The sequence below is a fragment of the Zingiber officinale genome, chromosome 2A (assembly GCF_018446385.1).
Source record: "Zingiber officinale cultivar Zhangliang chromosome 2A, Zo_v1.1, whole genome shotgun sequence".
NCBI classification, from domain to species: domain Eukaryota; kingdom Viridiplantae; phylum Streptophyta; class Magnoliopsida; order Zingiberales; family Zingiberaceae; genus Zingiber; species Zingiber officinale.
In genome coordinates, this window is record NC_055988.1 from 163,399,882 (window position 1) to 163,418,684 (window position 18,803).

General features: G+C 36.8%; 2 protein-coding genes across 4 annotated transcripts; one reads left to right on the plus strand and one right to left on the minus strand.

Moving 5' to 3' along the window:
• Positions 1 to 289: 289 nt before the first annotated feature.
• On the plus strand, positions 290 to 6,863 carry LOC122042978 (phospholipase D alpha 1-like). Of its 2 annotated transcripts, none has more exons than XM_042603392.1 (4): positions 290 to 490; positions 986 to 1,103; positions 2,183 to 4,076; positions 6,144 to 6,863. In XM_042603392.1, the coding sequence occupies exons 2-4, from the start codon at positions 996 to 998 to the stop codon at positions 6,575 to 6,577; spliced, it is 2,436 nt and encodes an 811-aa protein (XP_042459326.1). In that variant the 5' UTR covers positions 290 to 490; positions 986 to 995; the 3' UTR covers positions 6,578 to 6,863. The 2 variants fall into 2 exon arrangements, with proteins under 2 accessions (XP_042459326.1, XP_042459327.1); XM_042603393.1 differs by having other exon boundaries at positions 989 to 1,103.
• A 5,612-nt stretch (positions 6,864 to 12,475) lies between these two features.
• On the minus strand, positions 12,476 to 18,475 carry LOC122042979. Of its 2 annotated transcripts, none has more exons than XM_042603395.1 (8): positions 18,329 to 18,475; positions 18,002 to 18,233; positions 17,734 to 17,915; positions 17,475 to 17,649; positions 15,520 to 15,722; positions 13,679 to 13,804; positions 13,491 to 13,594; positions 12,476 to 12,828 (listed from the first exon to the last, which is right to left on the minus strand). In XM_042603395.1, exons 1-8 carry the CDS (start codon positions 18,366 to 18,368, stop codon positions 12,706 to 12,708), a joined length of 1,185 nt encoding a protein of 394 aa, XP_042459329.1. In that variant the 5' UTR covers positions 18,369 to 18,475; the 3' UTR covers positions 12,476 to 12,705. The 2 variants fall into 2 exon arrangements, with proteins under 2 accessions (XP_042459329.1, XP_042459328.1); XM_042603394.1 differs by having other exon boundaries at positions 18,002 to 18,242; positions 18,329 to 18,455.
• Between the last annotated feature and the right edge of the window lie 328 nt (positions 18,476 to 18,803).

Sequence of the window (18,803 nt, forward strand, 5' to 3'; positions counted from 1 at the left end):
TAGTTAATAATAATAAAATAAAATAAAATTTATTTAAATATAAATAATAATATAATAAAAGATACAGTCTAATAAATAAAGGATTTATATAGTCAATTTTACATATTTGGATAAGGGTCCAGGTTGTTTCTTGATTCCTTTAGTTGGAAGTAATTGCTAGGCCAACTGTTTGTAGTAGTCCTTCAAAGAAGTAAATGCATTTTTATTTTTCGTTTAAAATAAATATATTTTTGTGTTTCTTTCTTGTTTAATTCTATTTCATTTTTTATATTGTTAAAAATATAAATCGTCAACGTTCTTCCCACGGGCTTTTCAGCTCCTTCCTCCTCCCACTTCTTCCAGATCTGATCCGTTCACTCCATCTTCTCTATATAAATCCGCGCCTCAACGCCGAGGCGGCAGTGATCGTCATCTCTCACAGTTCCTCCGTCCCTCTCCTTCTTCTTTGTCACGATTTGGTCACTCGCTTCGACGCGGGATTCGTCACCGGGTAAGTACACTGAAATTATAATTCTTCGATCTTGATTACTGCAAGATCGGCGGGTTTGACGCGGGATTTCCTTACGGATCTTGATTCTGAAAGGGGGAAAAAAGGGGTTTTGATTTTTCTACTCCAGCTGAATGAGTATGGTGCAGTGCCGCCGTGCCGGTCTGATGGCTTTCGCTTTTCGACTGTTTGAGTTAAATTAGACTGCGGAAAGTGAGCCTATGACTTTTTTTACTCGGTTTTGCACTTCAAATTGTGTTTTTTTCCTTTTGTTTCTTCTGTTGATTTGGTTAGTCTTTGATGAAGTTTGCTAATTTGTCAGATTCTATTCTTAGTGAAAGTTTTTTTATTTTTCTTTGGGGGAGGACGGCCACTTTTGTGATTTAAGTTCTGGAAGATGCGATCTTGCTGTTTGATTTTATTTATCAGCTAGTCTTGCGGTTCGGATCTGTTTCTTCCCTGATATATATATTTTTCTCTTTTTTGGAATTGAGATAGCAGGTGAGAAATGGCGCAGATTTTGTTGCACGGAACTCTCCATGCTTCGATTTTTGAAGCAGACTCACTGACGAATCCTCACAGAGCTTCTGGTGGCGCTCCACGTTTCTTTCGTAAGGTAAAGCCTATATTGTGATGAGCACTTGACTTACTGATCTCTGGTTTCTCGATCTTCTCTGTACCAACTTTGTGCTTATAAGATTAGCACGGCGTGTTGCTAGCTGATGATTGGTGAGTACTGTGTGATTTTGCGAGGACTCTGTTGGTGATTACTGTTTTATATTCCCAAGTTGTGTTGCATCTTTTATTTCTCTAACGTGATGTAGAAAGTAGATTTGTAGAATTTATTGTTCACAGAAAGAAGATATCCCAAATGTTGGGTTTGCAAAGTGTCTCAAATACCATGGGTTGGATATTACTCTAGCACCACTTGCTAGAAACTGCCGAAAAACTATAGACTTGTAGATCAAAATCTGGTGCACCTAGAATGATGAATAATTTTACTGCAAATCCATATAATAAAATCTTCGTCTCCGTTGCTATAATTGCACTTGCACAATGAAAAACAAGAGCAATTTACTTGGTTTGGATACTCATTTAAACCAGGTAAAAACTGATTGAACTGATCAGTTTTTATAAATCAAATAGATATCGTGATATTGATTACTGAATAAATATATTCTTTATAACTAAATTTAAGATTGTTGTAGTTATGCAGTTGGATTGGTTAAACAGTGCTAGTCTAACTAGTTACCTTGTCCAATATGCAATTCAATATATTGACCCACTAGTTTGACCAGTGAAATTGTGTCTTGGAGTAGTTCAGTTCAATTTCTAATCTGATTTTCATAACTATACTTAAAACATCTAAAAACACCCCTTAAATAGAGTTTATTTGACACTTGAGCTATAACTAGAAATACGAGGCCAATATGTGGGCAAACCCAACACCAAATTGACTGTGTATTGGAGATTCATCAAAGTGTGATAAGAAATCATTGCAAAATAGAAGAGAACCGGTTAGGGATCCATTCAGTACGAGCCTTTTTTTTTTAAAAAAAAACAATTGTTGTTGATTCTCGTGGATTGTGGTTGAGATTATCTATTTAGACGTTTGATTTAGTTTATATTTTTATTGAATGCCTTTTTGTTTCTTCTATTCTGATTAGTCTATGCACATTGAAATACTTTGAACAGATTGTTGAAGGTATTGAAGAAACTGTGGGTTTTGGCAAAGGTTCCACCAATATATATGCCACAATTGATCTAGAGAAGGCCCGTGTTGGCCGAACAAGAAAACTTAAGGAACCTATCAATCCTCGTTGGTATGAGTCATTTCATATATATTGTGCCCACATGGCAGCAGATGTTGTCATCACCATCAAAGATGACAACCCTATCGGGGCATCACTCATTGGAAGAGCTTATTTGCCGGTCACTGAGATTCTTGATGGTGAAGAAGTGGATAGGTGGCTTGAGATATGTGATGAACATCGGAATCCTGTTGGAGATGCTAAGGTTCATGTGAAATTTCAATACTTTGATGTTTCAAAAGACCGCAACTGGGCAAGGGGTGTTCGAAGTGGAAAATATCCTGGTGTCCCCTACACATTTTTCTCACAGAGACAAGGTTGCAAGGTAACCCTTTACCAAGATGCACATGTCCCTGACGACTTCATTCCCCGAATCCCTCTTTCTGATGGTAAAACCTATGAACCTCATAGGTGCTGGGAAGATATTTTTGATGCAATTAGTAATGCACAACATCTTATATACATCACGGGATGGTCTGTGTACACAGAGATCACTTTGGTGAGAGACACCAAGAGGCCAAAACCAGGTGGAGATGTTACACTTGGAGAGCTCCTTAAGAAGAAGGCTAGTGAAGGTGTTCGAGTCCTTATGCTAGTTTGGGATGACAGAACCTCAGTAGGTTTACTGAAGAAAGATGGTCTTATGGCAACCCATGATGAGGAAACTGAACAATATTTCAAGGACTCGGATGTACACTGTGTTTTGTGCCCTCGAAATCCTGATGATGGTGGAAGCTTTGTTCAAGACCTACAAATTGCCACTATGTTCACTCATCATCAAAAGATTGTTGTTGTTGACCACAAGATGCCTAACAAGAGTTCTCAGCAGCGAAGAATTATGAGCTTTGTTGGGGGCATTGATCTTTGTGATGGGAGATATGATACACAATTTCATTCTTTGTTCAGGACATTGGACACGGCTCATCATGATGACTTCCACCAACCAAATTTTGGAGAGGCTTCAATCAAGAAAGGTGGACCACGAGAGCCTTGGCATGATATCCATTCACGGCTCGAAGGACCTATTGCCTGGGATGTTTTGTACAATTTTGAACAGAGATGGAGAAAGCAGGGAAGAAAAGATGTCCTTGTAGAGCTTCGAGATATATCTGATATCATAATTCCACCTTCTCCTGTCATGTTTCCAGAGGACCAAGATACTTGGAATGTTCAACTGTTCAGATCTATTGATGAAGGTGCTGCTTTTGGCTTCCCTGAGGCCCCAGAGGATGCTGCTAGAGCTGGGCTTGTTAGTGGGAAGGATAACATCATTGATAGAAGCATTCAAGATGCATACATAAATGCTATTCGTAGGGCAAAAGATTTTATCTACATTGAAAATCAATACTTCCTTGGCAGTTGTTATGCATGGAAAGCTGATGACATCAAGCCTGAGGACATTGGTGCATTGCATCTGATCCCCAAGGAGTTGTCTTTGAAGATTGTTAGTAAGATTGAAGCTGGGGAAAGGTTTACTGTCTATATCGTTGTTCCAATGTGGCCAGAGGGCATACCAGAAAGTGGATCAGTTCAAGCAATCTTAGATTGGCAGCGGCGGACAATGGACATGATGTATGCAGATATTGTTCAAGCTCTTCAGGCAAAAGGACTCGAAGATAATCCGAAGGACTATTTGACCTTCTTTTGCTTAGGGAATCGAGAGGTAAAAAAGAGTGGGGAATATGAACCTGAGGAGCAGCCACCGCCAGACACTGACTACAGCAAGGCTCAAGAGGCCAGACGATTTATGATCTATGTTCATACGAAAATGATGATTGGTAAGTCTTCATTTACTATTATTTCTATTTCTACATGGTTTTAGAGTTCTGTAAGACATGCACTTCCTTCATTGATTGATTTATACCTAAATTGAGACTTGTAGTACCCACATTTACTAATTGATTGATTTGAATAAGCTAATGGATATGCATTTTTGTACTGCATAATTTATCATTTGCAATGAGTTTGTTTGCTTCACAGTATGCTATTTTATGCCTCTTGGAAACCTAGTAACTGATAGGAAATTCAAGTTTTCAGGTTAACCAACAAAACAAACTTTTTTTCTAAGTTCCTTGTGGGCTAAAGTCATGAAACTTCATCAAACTCAAACTCGACTTCCAATGGAATTTAGGCAGTCTAACTAGTTCTTGTTTTGCAAATGGAAATGAGTGAAAGGATCTGGTTATGTAACATTAGATATAATTTCATTGCAGTCCTGTCTATTTTTGAGAATAAACCAAAAAATTAGCTGCTTAGAAATTAGGTTCCTTAGTTGCTATATATATATATATATATATGTTTTATGTTTTTATCGAATACTGAGGTTTAGCATTTTTCTTCTACTCAAGTGGTGTTATAGCTCATGCAAACCTTCTCTGCACCAAATTGATAGTATAGAAGCCTCAAGATGCATAAGTGAAATAACAACATTACAACAACGACAACTAAGTCTTTATCCCACTAAGTGGGGTCAGCAAAATGCATGAGTGAATCAATTTATTCAAATTAGCAACATTATTTTTTCTTTAAGTGCTTATGCTCAACTAATTCATTGTTATTTTATGAACTAACTATTCAGAACATTTCATTTTACCCGCATAAGTTATTGCCATTTTTAAATGCCTCCCAAATTTGTTGAATTGTCATTTTATCCTCTCCCCCCATAGTTTTGATCTATTGTTGAAATGCCCCATCCTGCAAATTGAAGATTTTTTACATTTTTGGAGTCACAAATCCATTCTACAACTTTATCAAGTCAAGAATTTAGAAAAGTTAAGGGTGTCTCATATTTTAGTCGTAAGCTAATTTGCAAATAAGCTTTGGTCATTTTGTGCAAGTACAATGCTAAGTTATAAGGTGCGCAAGCCTTACAAATTAGCTTACACCTAAAAATTCAAAATTGCTAAGATATTTAGAGTTAGAATAATTAAGTTATTTCTAAGAGATTTAGAGTTAGAAAACTTAAATTACAATTTTTGTTGAAGTTAAAAACTCAGAAAAGCTCATGGTCTCTTGGAAGTTCATTTGCAAATCAACTTACTATCATGCATTGTCAGCAGAGTGTTAATTTCTAAGCGCGCAAAGTATAAGTTAGCAAATATTTTGAGTTATAAACTCATACTATAACTTGTTTTGAAGCTAAAAGCCAAAAAACTCGCTCTCTCAAAATTTGGCTGCAAGTTGATTTGACAATCAGCTTACACCTTGGAACTTGGCATTGTGTTGGAATAGAATGGCCGCAAGCTGATTAGCAAATCAACTCATGATCAAATTTCAAGAGACTGTCAGTTTTAGATTGTTAGCTTCAACACATGGGATTTGGCTCTAAAAATGTTAGAAATATTGAATTTGTAGGGCACAAGCCAAATTGTGAAAGACTTTACGCCTTAGAACTCGGCACTATGTTGGCATAGATAAGCCATAAGTTGATTTGAAGCTTAGCTTGCAATTAAAATTTGAGATACAATAATCTTTCTACCTTTTGGCTTTAACTCAAATGGTTGCATGAGATTGTGACTCCAAAAATATTAACGGGGTGAAGGGTATTTTAGCGACAAAAAAAAAACAATGTGGGATAAAATGATAAATTGAAAATTATAGGAGCATTTCAATAAACCCCAGCAAACTGTGGAGGGTTTAAATGAATTTTTCTCTTAACTTTCATATTTTGCATTCTGGTTTTGATCATTCTTGTTTTTGTTCAGTCATATCATCTGTTTATCCTTCTGGGTCCAAGTGTTTTGTTCATTTGTGAAGGTCTCAGTCATTATATCACTTTGCTGACTTGTAATGCAATCACGTATGGAGTAAATGACATTTCATTTTCTTAAAATTCTTGGATACAGTTGATGATGAGTATATCATAATCGGATCTGCCAACATCAACCAGCGATCAATGGATGGAAGCAGGGATTCTGAGATTGCTATGGGAGCATACCAACCACACCACCTGTCAACGAGGGAACTAGCAAAGGGACAGATCCATGGTTTCAGAATGGCCCTTTGGTATGAGCATCTGGGAATGCTTGATGAAGTCTTCCAGCATCCACAGACATTGGAGTGCATACAGAAGGTCAACAAGATAGCTGAGAAATACTGGGATCTATATTCAAGTGACAATCTCGACAGCGATCTGCCAGGTCACCTTCTTAGCTATCCTATAGGAGTCTCCGGTGACGGCACTGTCACAGAGTTGCCAGGGACGGAGTTCTTCCCTGACACCAAAGCACGAGTCCTCGGAACCAAATCTGACTATCTTCCACCCATCCTCACTACATGATTGGTTCGACAAATTAGTGCTTTGCGTATTTCTTTTTTCAGAATAAAGTTTGCAGTTGGTTAGGGAAAAGACAGTTGCTTGTCTGGATGAGGGGATGGTATGATAAGGATTTGGGTTTCCAGTTGAGCCGTCCCTGTGGTATGTTGTATTATACCATATGCAGTGTGAATGTTGCTTGAACTCTTATCTAATGTCTTGTTGTCCCTGTGATGTATCATTGCGATGGAGTGACATGGTTTATACAGTGTGCTTAATAAGAGTTCGACAATGATTTGTTTTCTTTCTAGTGAATTCTGCAACTGTGTCCTGGGTTGGTAGGACAATTGTTTGGTTGCTTGTTGCATCTAATAAGTAGAGCTCAAATTACTTGTTCTCATAGCTAAAAGACATTTTTTATATAAATTTTTACAATTCGATTTCTATCAAAATATTTAACTAATAAAATTGATATTACTGCAATGCTGCTAGTGCCAGCCAAACGACAATCTCAATCTCCAGCTTAATTTCTCCTGCAGAAACTCAGAGCTCGTCTGGTCAGTCAATCGCCACTGCCCACTGCCACCGCCCCTCCACCAACTGGAAATGGCCCTGCCATGGCAGTCGCCGCTTCACTCGGGATCATTTCTTTAACCCATGCCATGCTCTGCAGCCACTAACTCACTCTTCTTCCTCTTCCCTTCTCCCCTCCATGGCTTCGGCCTCACTGTTTCTGCTGCTGCTGCTGCTCTTCTTCTCCTTCGCCAACGCAGGCAAGAAACGTATACAGAATTCAGTGATGAAAATTTCTGATTAATTGATTGATTCTCTTATTCTCTGTGACAGGGTTGGGCGAGCATGATGGATACGGAGCGGTGAAGGTGCTGGGGTCGAGGCCGCCTCTGTGCGTGAACAGGTGCATGAGGTGCAGGCCGTGCAGGGTGACGCTGGTGGCGTTCCCGCGAGGAAGAAGCTCGTCGCCGGAAGAAGCAGGGGACGAGAGTTATTATCTGGTGGCTTGGATGTGCCGGTGCGGCGACAGCCTCTTCCGACCTTGAATCGATCCATCTCAATTCTCCATCTTCAAGCTAATTTGTTTAGGCGGTGCTTCTTCGCCTCTTAATTTCTCGGCGGAGCAAATGGATGTGTCTTGACGGCGCTATTTATTTATTCAGCACTATTTGACAAAAAAGAAAAATCCGGGATACGTATATTTACGAGATCAGATATCCGGGTAAAAACCAGTGGACCAGGAGGAACCACTCTTAATTGGGATCGTATTATAGTCCTAATTTAATTGTAATTAATTATCATCTCTTTTTAAATTCATCGTTTTTATCATATTCTAATTGGGATTGGACTGACCGACTGGAGTTCTCTTGAAGATCGCTGGAAGCATGCAGATGTTCAGGTTGTGGGCGTTGAATGAGGGACAGCCTCTGGATAATTTTTGATTGTCTGATCTAAATTATAATTTGATGAAAACGATAAATTTAAAAAGAGATCATAATTAATTACAATTAAATTATGATCATAATCTAATCATAATTACAAATGATTTATGATCCATTATTTTGTAGGCCAAGATACATGCTCTCGGGATTCACACGCCACCAATCCTAAGTTTAGACTCCACAGCCTCATTGGGCAAATCACTCCTCCAGACCTCCACTGGCAACAGTTGTCCGTGGGTACTATTTGTTGAGCACTATTATTACTTGTTATTAGGAGTATAAACAAATCAAATTGAATATGTAGAAAAATTTAAAATTCGTATTCAGCTCGAAATAAATATATTGGAGTTTGAAAAATTCAAAATATTTGATTCAAAGTTCGGTTTGAATTATGGCTCGAGTTTGAGTTCAGCTTAAAATATTCGAACATGGTCGTGAACTATTTGAATTATTGTTCGAAAATATATTCGAAATGCTCTAAATTTATTTATTTAATATATATTTAACTTATATTAATAAATATTAAAGCTCGCGAATGATTCAAACAATATAATTTGGGCTCAAGTTCGATTCGAAATAAAATTCAAATATATTTAAGTTCGGCTCGAATTCGATAAATTTAAATATGAATCAAATATTTTTTGAACCGACTCGAAAAGCTCACGAATCGATTCAATTTATTTGCGGTACTACTTGTTATAATATATCAAAGTAAATAATTTTTAAAATTTAATTGTGATAGATATTAAAGTAAAAATAAGTGGGAACACGGGATTTCCAATTCCGTATCAACATATTTTTATTATTTTATTTTTTATTATTTTTACTCCATTATAATCGTTACGAATTTATAATTATTATAATAATTACGAATTTATAAGGGTTATAATATAGATATATTATTTTGGTCGAAATTAATAAATTATATTATAACCATTATAGTTTTAAATTGATATAATAAAAACACTTTATATCAATAATTATAATTTATAACTCTTGATCAATACATATTAACATGAAAAAAAAAAGATTAATCAGACTGCGAGGATGATCGATTCGGTCCTATGAAAGTTTTCTACCGATCATCAGGATAAATTAAGAAGCGCACATGACATTCCTATAAATACATCGAGATTCAAATTATGAGCGCCTAGGAGCCCATCTAGATATCTTACTATATTAACATCATTTTATAGTATGTTGTTAGTAGTTATGATATGCTACTATAATTACATAGTTTTGTAATTGTACCATCATAAATATAAAGACAATTTTTAAAGTAAAATACACAAAAATGAACTTTCATAAATAAAGAAGGATTGTCAGCTCCAATAAAAAAAAAATATATCATTTTGATTTTTGTCATAAATATTATATAAAAAAATTTACATAAAAATTCATTATCAATTTATTTTAAATTATTTAAATATGATAAAAATAATTGGGTAAAAATTAGAAAGGATATTTTTTTTTAATGAATCTTCAAAGGGACGTCCTATATTGATTTATTATCAAAAGAATATCATATCTCCGGTAAAATGACACAACTATTCTCCACTATAAAATAATAGTTTAGTCTAATTATTATCTCTCTCATATTTTTAGCCTAAATAGATGCGTTGTAGCGACTATTAACACGTAACTGTTATAATTGAGCTACCACACAATTATAGTAGTTAAGGTTCCGTATCTGTTACAACATAATTTTTTTTAAGACTAAAATTATTCAAAGCCTCCGAAAAGGATTTAAACAATATATTTTTGAGTCTGAAACCTAGCCTCATGAGTTTGACCCATAGCAAGTTGTAGATATTTGAATGAGTTTCGATTTGATATATTGTGCATCCTATTATTTAACCTGAGTCAAAAGTTATGACCTTTAAAATTTAAGGTTTAAATTCATATTGTAGTAGCTATGGTTTCGCAGCTGCTACAACTAAGATATCATGTAGTTGTGGCAGCTATGATTTTGTAGCTGCTGCAACTGTGCTACTATGTAGTTATAGCAACTACGGTTTCCTAGTTACTACAATGTGAATGTTAAATCCTAAACTTTGAGATGTCATAACTTTTGACTTGAGTTGAACCACAAAATGTACAAGATATCAAATTGAAGCTCGTTCAGTGATCTTCGATTTGACATATTATATGTTTCATGGTTTAACACGAATTAAAAGTTATGACCTCTCAAAATTATAACTTGTAATTGTAGCAATTATAGTTTCATAGCTGCTATATGTATACTAGATAAAGTTTGAGAGAACATAACTTTTACTCAAATTAAACCATGAGACACAAAATATATTAAATCGAAGATCTCTAAATAAGTTTTGATTTGATATGTTGTATGTCCCGTGGTTTAACCTGTCGTTCAGAGATCTTTAATTTGATATACTGTGCATCCTGTGGTTCAATCTGAGTCAAAAGTTATAACCTCCCAAAGTTTATGATTTAACATTCATGTTGTAGTAGCTATAAAACCGCACCTGCTATAACTGCATGACAACTCAGTTGTAGCAACTACGAAACCGTAGCTGCTACAATTTGAATATTAAACCCTAAACTTTAAGAGGACATAACTTTTGACTCGAATTGAACCACAGGACACACAATATATCAAATCGAAACTCGCTTAGATATTTACAATTTGTTATGGAGTGGAACTTGTAACAGCCAGGTTTCAGGCTCAAAAAACATCATTTAAAATTTTTTTTTAGGCTCCGAACAATTTTAGTCTTAAAATTTTATTTCCATATTGTAACATCTATGTAATCGTAGCTACTACAACTGTGTGACAACTTAGTTGTAGTAGTTATAATATTGTAACTGCTACAATTGTGTAGTGGCTATGAGTTCATAGCTACTACAACAGGTCAATTTAGGCGGGGAAAAAATAGGAGAGAGATAATAATGAAAATAAGTTTCTACTTTATAGTGAAAGATAGTTATCGCAAAAGGCGAATACGCTCGCCCCCAGCGCCCCTGCCAACTCGTCCCAGGGCCAACACAGAGGAGGTAAATCACGAGCGGCTACTAGCCATTGGAATAGTGACTGGCATATAAGGGAGGTATTTACCTCGGCTTGCCGAGATTCGAACCCCAGATCTCATTGTGGCAACACCTCATGCGCTACCCACTAGACCCATCCAAGGGGACTATAGTGAAAGATAGTTGTATCATACTACAGGGGATGAACACTTTTTTGATAATAAATCAACATAGGACGCCCCTTTGATGATTCATTAAAAAAGAGGGTGTCCTTTTAATTTTTGACTAAAATTATTCTACTTCTTCGATTCACTATCTCTGCAATGGCGAGGAGGAGGGGAGTCTCGTCCTATGGTTCACTTTCCTTCTGACACTAGCGAGCGCTAGCAGTCACTCCTCTACATTTGCGGGGAGGAGGATCATGGTGGCGAGTCATGGGTTGGTTCCAGTGAGTTATGGGAAGCAACACCTCTGTCACCATGACAGTCATCGTCGTAGAGGGTGGTCGTCGGACGTTGGTGCTAGCAACGACGAGACAATCCCAACAAGATTGAATCCTCTGCATCACAAATTTGTACGTACGTTACTCGTCGATATGTTTGGTCTTCATCATCGATCTCAATAATTTCATTGATAAATCTTTATATATGTTCGTGCAAGTTTTGGATATTTGATTTCCCCGATGCAAAGGGTCACTATATTAGAGCAAATACCTCCCATGATTTACCCCTTCTAAAGTGTGTGTCGGTTTCTTTTTTTTTTTTTTTTTTTGCTGCAATGCAAGTTTCAGATAACTAAGATATGATATCTCCGCACTAATTCTCTCTTCTTTTGTTTTTTGTTAACTCAGGTATCCAAGCTCTTGCGATCCAACATCACAAGCTGGCCACTATAAAAAGAAAAATGATATGTTCAAAGAAAAAAATTCAAGGAAAAGTTCAAGGATAGACACATAAAGTGATGGGGCCCACAAAAAATGAAATGGTGAGCCATGATTTTATGTATCCTTGAACTTTTCCTTGAATTTTTTTGCCTTAACATATCATTGCTCCTATGTAAATTTGGAAAGTATAGATGGGCCATAGCAAGCGGTCCAACATCACGAATAGGTGAAGCACAATGAACGTTTAATATGCCTTCGGACAGAATTATTGCATGGGTATACCACCATACCATTGCACCGTGTCATCCTTGTATTATAACCCCTTCACTACCATCACGGCTACTATCCCTTTACAATCATCATCATTCCAGGCCTTGTAGATTATCTTATTGAAGAAGTAAATATCCTATACTAAATGAATTTCGAGAGTTGAAAGATTTTTTTCTCCTACAATGGGCGCTAGATTGATTCTAAAGTGGAGATAGCCTCTCTACATCAGAAGGGGAGACTCTTTGATAGTATCAATTATTTAAGTCATATCATGGATTTACATGGGGCAGCCCATAGACTTCTCATCCGTTTTGGTGACGATATGAATGAAAGAAAGCAAATTACAAGTTAGATGTATAGAATGGCTTATGTATGAAAAAAAAGTACAACTTATTTTATGAAAAGGAAGCTACGTAGAACATTCACATAGATTCTCCAATGGAGAATCAGTTCTAGAATGTATCGAAACTTCAATTCTAAGAACAAACTTGTTTATGCTCCAATAAGAAAGTAACTATGTACAAGATTTATAAACAATGACAACAAGGGCTCTGTCACTAGATGAGATTCACAATTCCACGCAAAAGTAGCAGGATGATGCACAAAGTGATGGCGACGACTTCTAGTATTGTATCGTAACCCTGCAACATCTCCATCATGCTGTGGCAGATTCTCTGCCCCTACAGTGGAATTGGATAAAAGGAATAAAAAACCATAAACATGAGCATCAAGGTTCTGTGCTTCTGTCGACAAAGAAAGAGTTTTAATGCTGTTCAGAAAAGTAAAACATAAAAGGAGAAAAGCATGTAATAGTGAAGTTCTCAAGATGAAATGAAGCGAATAAATGAACGTGGTTACAACTAACCCTTGTTACAGTGGAATGTAGATAAAAAGAGGTTAAGAAAAACCAACAGACTTCTGCCAAAAGTCGGGCTTCAAATCTGTATAGCATCACTGAGAGGAGTTTAATCTTGTCTCTCTTGTCCCGAATGAGAAATGTTTTGCATCCTATTTTTAGGACACCTCGAGATCATAGACCAAGAAGAGGTTGAGAGAATCCCAAAATAGAATTGAAGTCAAGGATTTTCTTGGCAAGTGATTCTGTTTAACTAAACCCTAAACTTCTTTTCTTTAGAGTCTGGATGATACAAATTAAGACGTGATATATCATTATAGGTCTCAAATCTTATGACATCATTCATATAAACTGCTTCAAGTTCTTAATGGTGACCGCTAAATGCTTTTACAGCTTCAAGAATTGCAGCATCAGAGACAGGAGCAGCAAAGGAAACATACAATTGGCATAAAGATTACCAAAAATCCTAGAGTCTAGAATACCAACCTGCAATAAGTAGTTCTGATTGAAAGGAAGGTTCCTATCAGCATGTTCAATGCAGTAACGCAACATGTCCACTATGGCCAACTCAGTATCTTCATCCTTCATGTCTGCATCCATGAGCTTTATTTATTTGTACCATATCAAGTACACATGTTTATCTAAGAAGAGGCAGAATAGATTAAATGCACCACCTGCAATGTCAAAAATTTGATGTACAGGAGGAATTCCCAAGAGCTCTCCTAGGTACATACGGACACAAGCACGCTGTGATATTGACAATTCATCACCATGGGTGATCACCAAAGCTGGTTTGTTATCTACAACATAACAAAATATGCAATTAACAGAAATTATATTGGTAGGAAAAATTTTGTGAGCGTGAAGAAAAATGACAAAGACACCCACTTAATAGTGATGGGAAATAGAAGTAATCAATGAACACTAAAAAAAAAGGACAGTGCACGAAGCTCTAGCCAAAACGAGGTCCCATGGAAGGGTTGAATCACAGTGAGTGAATTGTGCACAATCTTAACTTACTTTGCAAGAGATTGTTTCCGTGACTCGAAATCGTGACCACAAGGTCACACGAGAAGGAAAATGAAGAACTCCATATTAGAAGCATCATCAACAAAATATTTTACCCGCAATCATGGTCAAAGAGACTGTGCCAAAAGTATGACAAAGAATGTCATCTGTGTTTTGTAGTAATCAATCTTGCAAAGTTTGTGTATAATTGCCTATCACTAATCAAACTTGTTACATCCTGCATTTCAGGCAAGAGAACTGAGTCCTAATTATTTTGGAAGCTCCACGCTTGCCAAATATTGCATTCCATAGGCAACCAAACATAAATGTAAATAATAATCCAATTAATAACATTCCTTTTCTTTTCCAGAGTCATCCATTTGCTTCCTTCCTGCATCAAACCATTAGATGCAATTATGAATATTGGTTCTCACACTAACCTTGACCATTGAATGCAGCACGTGTTTACCATTATGTAGATGGACAACCGATCATCACAAAAACTCCATTAAATATAGTTGTGTGATAATATAGATCAAGGTCCCCTCGGGCGGTGCGGTGGTTAAGACATGGGGTGTTGCCATATGAGATCTTGGGGTTGAAACTCGGCGCATCCGAACATGCCTCCCCATGCCTTGGCCACCTGCACTAATGGCTAGTAGCCACCGGTGATTTACCTCCTCCATGTTGGCCTAAGGACGGGTTGGCAGGGGCGCTGGGGGCTAGTGAATCGTCTTTTTTGCAACGTGATAATATATAGATCAAGAATGGAATAAGACTTAGCTGTAGAGGATTTCAAGTAGATTATTTGCTAGTAACATTACATTTTGCATTACAAACAGTAGAATATTTAGTCTGATTCCAGTCATAGCCTTGGTAATACTAATATAGGAGTAAAACTGCTAGACTTATTTAATTTATCAATCTCTGCTTATAGTTACAATTTGAGGAGATATAGGAATTCAAGTGGCTCGAGCTTGTCACATCATTCAGTGGTCCACTAACCTTTAATCAATTGCACTCTGTAAGAAGATGATCTAGGCCTGGAAACGCTTAGAAAGCACAAGATATAAGGCTACCATGTCAGGTTGCTTGGAGAGTATACCAGAAAGATCTCATTGCCGATCTAAGTTCTGCAACTACAATAATCAGGTAGAGCAATCCTTAGATCATAAGTCATGCAGAATTGATCAGACAATTAATTTATGAAGCTGCATATGGTATATTTTACTGTTTCGATTAAAAGAATTACCTACTAGCATATTTTGTGCTTCATGATCTTTCGTTTCTATATCACTCCTAGGATAACATATGGGTTGAGAAAGGTTCAAGGATCTATGTGCTATTTGATCTCTATGTTTAACTAGAAATTTGAGTTTCACGAATGCATTTTAAAAGAAGAGATGCATTCAGTTTATAAAAAAAAAAAACCATCAAATCACAACGTTGGAACTGAACTGCTTTCACAACCTTTTAAATGTAAGAAAAATTAACCAACCAACAATACCTTTAAACGACAAGAATGGATATTTGAAGGTCTCCAATAGTATATCAACATAACCATTGTCTTTTGCATGAATCCATTCCAAAATAGAGACTCCATTAACGACCAATATGACAAAGTTTACTACCCTCTTTTTGTAAGGGCTGAATACACCTTGTCGGACCATTGACTTTATTGTATTCCTTGTCACGATATCATCTGATTGCCTGAAACAACAAATTAAAATATCACATCCAAAAATGAGTAAATTAACCACTTGTATGTTGTCTTAGCAAATTCCTTCATAACTTAATGCAAGTTTAGTTTTTGCTAGTTAACACAGCCAAATCCTAATTAAAAGACTTCTTTAAGTGATTCCCTATTAAAAATGCTTTTATATTTTGTTAAATTTAAAACCCAAACCAAATCGTAAGTTAAACCCACCCCGGTAAGCAACTTAAACCCACAAATTTACTTTCTCCCCCTCCCTGCCTGAACCCTTCTACAACAAGTGGAGTTTGTGGATGTTTTCCTAGCAGGCAGCTACCACCACTCCTTGCACACCCATGTTGAATGTCGAGGGCCTCAAACAAGTTATTCATTCCTTCTCACTATTTCTTCACCTGCCCAAGGTTTGAGAGGTCATGTTTGACATGTTCCATCTCATTCTTCACCTCCTCAACAGCTGTCCTCTCAACAAAGGGAGCAAGGAAGCAATGAGATTTTAGTGACAAACCAGAAACCAATGAGTCAGAGCAGTTTAGTGTTTCCTGCGGGTAGCAGTTGCAAATTGGAGTTACTTGGTGTGTTTTTTGCGACCAATTAAGACAATGAAAAATTCTCAACCTTGTTCTTAAGGTAGGATCCTTATATATATGCTTTGTGGTCTTACTCTATTGAATAAAGTTATATGGTGGGTTATCAGGATCTGGGAGTAGTTTGCCATAGGGAATTGAAGTTTCATGTTTTCTTAATCATTGTTGTTCTAGATTGGTGGAACTTGGTATTGTATAAAATTCTACAATATGGGGAAATAAAAAAGGATCACCTATCTATGCTTGTCTAATAATTTAGGGTCATAATAAGATTTTTGTGGCTTGATTGACACTTTAGCTGCTGTCCAAAAGGGACAACAAGGTTTTGGCTAGTTTATTGTCAGTCCAAGTGTATTAGATTGTTTCATAGAGTCCTTGCTTTGAAAGGATGAATATTACACCACTTATACCCTCATGTTAAATCCAATTGTTAAGCTAAACTGCACGTCCCTTGTTAGGATAGTTTATAATTGTTGTAGGTGTGTGAGTAGTGGTAAACTAGAGGATTACAAGCAAAATTCTAATTCAAGGAAAAAAAAAAATCTAGTTTGACTTTTTTTTCTACTCTTAATTGCTTGCTCTATTCATTATAAACACTGCACTTGTGATATCACCCTTAGACATGTACATCATGCATATTGCTTTATACCTATTCCTCTTTTAAAATACATGTCATGTACTATGCATATTTTCCTTATGCTTATGAATTTCTCAACTTTCATGGTCTTTATGCTTATTAAATACATTACATCATGATTAATAATATTATTCATCCGTTATTTTGTTTTATGTTGATTAGATATTATGACACATACCATGCTATGTTAAATGGAACCAATAAAATGACTATCTGCTACGACACAACAGTAGCATAGAACTTTAGAAAGTCTAATTGCTAATAAAATTGCCGTGATGGCATATGAATACCATCCTGTACAAAGGCAAGAAGCCATTTGGATAATGTCAAAAGAACTTTAGAATAAAAAAGAATTACTTAATGATAAAAAATATTTATCATGTCAAAGATAAGAAACTTCAGAGCCAACACGGCATTTCTTAACGACAACAGTTTGAAATATTCCTCAAGAACTAATGTCTTCAATTAAAAAATAATAATCATACAACCAATTAGGGCAGGTGCATTGAAAGTCAATTGTGTATTACCTGATCACCATCTCTCCATGACTAACACCACGGGTCATCCAACATTGGAGCAATTCAACATTATCTGATGGTTTACTGGACAAACTCCGAGTATCATAAATGCAAAGTGACTTTGATTTCCTCGGAATCATGTATTCTTGCAGGAAGCAAGTTCCTAATGTTGCTGACAAATTATCTGCAAACAAGCTTCTGCAATAGTGAATCACAATTCCTGCATTAAGCTAATAAATAAGAACTTAAGAATTTATGAAGTCCTCACGTGAAACTTGCGCCCTATGAGGAGTCGATTGGTCGTCTTCAAACACCCTGGTGATCCTATTGATAAGAGTACTCTTACCAGAACCCCTAGGCCCAATCAGGAGAAGCGTCGTGCAGTCCGAGACCTCGTAGTCGCCGACCGTGGTGCCGCCCACTTCTTCAATCCAATCTCCAGGTTTATGCCTAAACGATATCAAAGTCAAGGAATCGAAAAAAAAAAAAAGCAAAATCCCCAAACGAGGAGCGACTAAAAAAGAAATCGGGCTTGCCTCAAGATGAGATCTTTGGTTTCTCTGAGGGTCGCTTTGCGCGCCGGCGGATTGCTGTAAGACTCCAAGAGTTCATTGTAAGTCTTGCGTCGCGGTGGGTTGTAACAGACCTCCTCTTCAGCGGCGGAGTCAGTAGCGGCCACTGTGATCTCGGGCGAGTATGAGAGTGGTGAGTCATCGGGATGACGGTCAGAGGAAGATTGTGAGGAAGTCACGCCGTCATCCGCCAGTTCTGAGACGACTTGGAGAAGGTGACGATGAAAAAAATGGTCGATTGGAAAAAAAATGGAAAAGGGAAAGAAGCGAATGGAAGCCTAAAACTCGAACCTGCCGGAAGATGATCGGAGGATCGCCTACCACCGCCCATGATTTAGAATCGATTATGTCGTTGTCCTGCTCTGCGTTACTGCGTACGCCTCGCCTCGGCGAGTTGGAGATTTTCACGTTGGCAGAATAACTCAATGCTTCAATGTTAAGGAAAATACCTCCGTTTTATTTTTCAAAAAAGTCCAGTTGAGGATTTCTTTTTACAATGTTGCATGTATTTTTTAAATATCAAAACAAAGTCTTCAGGTTCTATCCAACATAATAATAATAATTATTATTATTATTATTATTATTTATTAGTATGCTTATATGTTAAGAAATTCATCTATTAATTTATTAAAATTGGGACCACTACACCAACTATGGAATCTTTATATAGGAGTATCAAGCCCCCGGGATTATGGTGCAACGATAGGACATTCAGGCTGTCATTCAGGTACCTGCGATTCGAGCTCCGCTCCTGAGCTGTCCACTG